Raw genomic sequence first — 3,837 nt, 5'->3', positions numbered from 1 at the left:
TTCATGTCTCAGTTTGTGTATCTATATTCAAATACTGAAGACACTGTCTCTACCTTTCTAATGTGTACTGGGATTGACAATGCAAAGACAGAGAGTTGTGCAGGAGGAGGGCCTAGCATCCCTGAATCTACATTATACAGTATCAATGCTATCTACACAAACACATACTATACACGTGAGATGGACATAGAGAAGAGAAGCGTGGTCGCGATGCATCACTGTGGTCACTGATTTATTGGTCAGATTTATGTGGGTGGTCAAACACATTAAAATTATGTTAAACACATATAAGGACATCATGAGAGATGTGTGCTCTCACACATACAGTGCACACTCTTACCTCACACACAAAGAGAGAGAGAGAACAGTCTAGTTTATGGCACAGGTCTATCTGAGCTGTCGCAACAGCCCTTCATGGCACTGAGTTACACAGAGGATGTGTGCTGGGTGCTATGGCACAGCAGAATCATGGGGGGGCGGCGTGGAGCACCATCAAGACACATGGGCAGTGGAGTGGGGGGGGGGGGACATCTATGGTGCTGGTTCCTATGGTGCTGACGGGAGTCTACCTAGAGATAAGACATCGGTGGTGCTGGAGTGAAACTGGTGAGGATTACAGAAGTGTCTGCTGCTTTGTGAGCTACTGTAACAGCTAACTAATCAGTGAGAGATCAAGGGAAGGGGTCTAGGGTGGAGCACTGCTTGTGAGAGCAGGTCGCGTGCTACAGTAGGTAGGTGCTGGGGACTGACCACACAGATGACCAGTCGTGGGAGACTGGGCAGCGGGCTGTGAACTTGGGCTTACGGGATTGTGAGGGACACAGAAGGGGTCAGGGTGGATCACTAAGGACACAGACTGTTAAAGAGTAAGCCAGAGAGGTAACAGAGAATATTAAAGGGGGGGACAACAATTAACTGTCGACACGACAGACACCAAAACATGCCAGATGTGGAAACGGACGGGCAGTGAAGGTGATGCACCAACCAAAACAACGGCAGTGTTTATGTGATGACACCGGGGCAGTGGTCATGGACCATGGACCAAGGGGGCAGTAAAGTACTTCATAATAAATAGTTTGAGACCTAAGAGGACTAAAGCGTGTTGGGGGTGGCCCTTTAGCACTAGACCAGTCAGGAGAATGGCTGCTGTGGTCACTGACAAGACTCCCAAGCAGTGGATGTGGGGGGTGGGGGGGGGGGGGGGCGGCGGGATGGACGTGGCATTGAGGGAGATGACCGTGGCACGGCGTGGACACGGAGGCTCAGCTACAGCATGGCCGGGTCTCTGAGCTCAGTGGGCATCTATGGGGGCACGGAATGGGGGCAGCAGCAGTGGGGTGGAGTCTGCTGCCGGGGCAAACGTGGCATGGCGACTGGGTTGGTGTGTGTGTGTGTGTGTGTTGGGGCTATAGCTGTGGGATGGGGGGCAAGTTGAGGGCGTCCAGCGCACTGTGGTAGAGCTCTCTCAGAGCACGCAGCAACAGCAGCCGACAAAACATCTGATTGAAGAGATGAGGCAATGGCTCCTGAGAGAGAGAGAGAGAGAGAGAGAGAGAGAGAGGGGGGGGGGGAAGAGGGAGAGGGAGAGAGAGAGAGAGAGAGAGAGAGAGAGAGAGGGAGATGGAGAGAGAGAGAGAAGGTGGCCAGTCCAAGGGACAGTAAGAGAAAGAGGAGGGGGAGCCAAATGAGGTTATAGGTTAAGGATTGAACTCCAAGTGAACTGCTTTAATCAGGGGGTCTCTCGCTCATACCACCCTTGACACACACACACACACTCAAATGTATTAACATACTAATCTGACTCACTCACATCACTCACTCACTCACACACACACACACACACACACACACACACACACACACACACACACACACACACACACACACACACACACACACACACACACACACACACACACACACACACACACACACACACACACACACACACACACACACACACACACACACACACACACACACACACACACACACACACACACACACGTCTGATTTAGTACAATAAGGCTACTGCTAATAGCCTTGAGGGAACCCACAGTGTGCCAGCATGAGTCACTATACTGCATACCAGCACACTCAAGTGGCCCCAGTCTGTTCTCCAATTTAACTGAGCCCTCGGCACTTTAAAAGGTCCACATGTCATGCAACTATATTGCTATAGTTTTAAATAGGATGATGGATTGTGGCATTCATAGCCATGTCAGTGTGTCATCACAGTCAAGATGTGGATCTATGGGGCTGTTGGGCGCTACAACAGCTACACTTCATGTGTGATGGTGAGGATGCACTTGACCCTTGGTGGATATGGGAATGGGTGGAGGTTGGGTTAGGTAGTCGACCGGCATGATAAAAGCATCCCTTTTTTCTTTTTTCTTTTTTTCATCCCACATTTCTAACTTCACATATTACACAGAAGATGCGATATTTGCATAGAGACATTATTTTTTGATAGCACTTTATATCTGGCAAACCATATTAAAAGGTATTATTTTTAATGTATCATGTATGTATATCAACACAATAGCTCATATTTTCCAACTGTTAGCTCTATAACTCAAAGCGGATTTGCTTTGGACAAAAGCGCCAAACACCATGACCATTATTTAAAAAAAAAAAAAATGTACAATTACATTTTCCAACAGCATCTTTAACATAGCTTTTTAAAAACTGTCTGATGAATCTACCACACCAAAGCTGGATGAAATATCTTAAAAGTAAAAAAAGTCCTAAAGTAAGTGAATATCTGTCAAAAAGAAATTATAATTAAGATATTAAGATATTATATTAATTGGATTAGAGAGGATGCTGAAAATTAATTAGGACTTACATTTAAATCCAACTGATTCTAATCATCAAAACGGACACGGACACACACACGGACACATACACACACACACACACACACACACACACACACACTTACCCCAAGCACATGGACCCTGTTGTAGTAGGAGCTGAAGTCTTTACTCAAAGACACCAGAAACTTGCACACCTGTGGGACAGAGAGCACAGAGTATACTTTATTTACATACAGTACACTTCCACTGGGTTGGGATGATAAGCAAGGCCCCTGGGTGTCCAAAGTCTGACGGCAAGATCCAAACATTTCTTACAAGGGAGCTACACCAGGCGCGTAACTGAAGCGTTCCGTTCGCGAAGCTTATGCTGCAGCATTATATATTATTTAGATTAGATGCAGCTGCAGCATTATAATCACTATAATCAATGGAAGAAGCTACACCAGACGCGACAGTGGCGTGTACATTAAAAAAAAAAGCGTCTCGAACGGAACGCTTCAGTTACCGTAATTTCCCTACTATTAGCCGCGGATCATACATTGATTTTGCAAAATTTCTTCCGCTATGAGGTTAATACAGGGGGCCAGTTAATATGGTGTTAATATGGTTTTATTTCTTTTAACTTGCATAAAACACTGTCCTGCGGCTTATACACAATGCGGCTTATATGCAGGAAATTACTGTATGCGCCTGGTGGAGCTCCCCTATAAGGCCTTACACAAGACACTGAACACTAGTGTGGGCGGTTGAGCTCACGGATTGAGATATCTTCACTAGCACCGAGGAGTTCCATTTTAATTACTTTTCAGGGTGGTGATGTGCCTTTGCACTTTAGACATCCAACAGCCATGCATAACCAAGTGGATCTGATATGTTGAACATTTAATAGCCTGCCAACACTAGTGAAGTCCTCATACATTCAGATGTCCTAGAACATTCAAACTGTGCAACAAAAAGTAAGATATGTATGTAATATTTATTTTTTTTTTTTTAAAGATTATTTTTTTGGGCTTTTTAT

General features: G+C 45.6%; 1 protein-coding gene across 2 annotated transcripts in view; it reads right to left on the bottom strand.

The window, feature by feature from the left end:
* Positions 1 to 213: 213 nt before the first annotated feature.
* The window catches only part of dalrd3 (DALR anticodon binding domain containing 3), a 9,733-nt gene continuing 6,109 nt past the window's right edge, over positions 214 to 3,837 (bottom strand). Inside the window, exons 12-13 of one of the 2 annotated variants that reach the window (XM_062541081.1) lie at positions 2,945 to 3,013; positions 214 to 1,526 (exon numbers count right to left, since the gene is read on the bottom strand). In XM_062541081.1, the coding sequence (XP_062397065.1) occupies positions 1,407 to 1,526; positions 2,945 to 3,013 (189 nt within the window). In that variant the 3' untranslated portion in view covers positions 214 to 1,406. The remainder of the gene's footprint in view (positions 1,527 to 2,944; positions 3,014 to 3,837) is intronic. The other variant, XM_062541082.1, reaches the window with a different exon arrangement.

Source organism: Sardina pilchardus, chromosome 7 (genome assembly GCF_963854185.1).
Source record: "Sardina pilchardus chromosome 7, fSarPil1.1, whole genome shotgun sequence".
NCBI lineage: Eukaryota > Metazoa > Chordata > Actinopteri > Clupeiformes > Clupeidae > Sardina > Sardina pilchardus.
The sequence above is the reverse complement of the archived record's forward strand: the minus strand, read 5'-3'. Positions and strand labels throughout refer to the sequence as shown.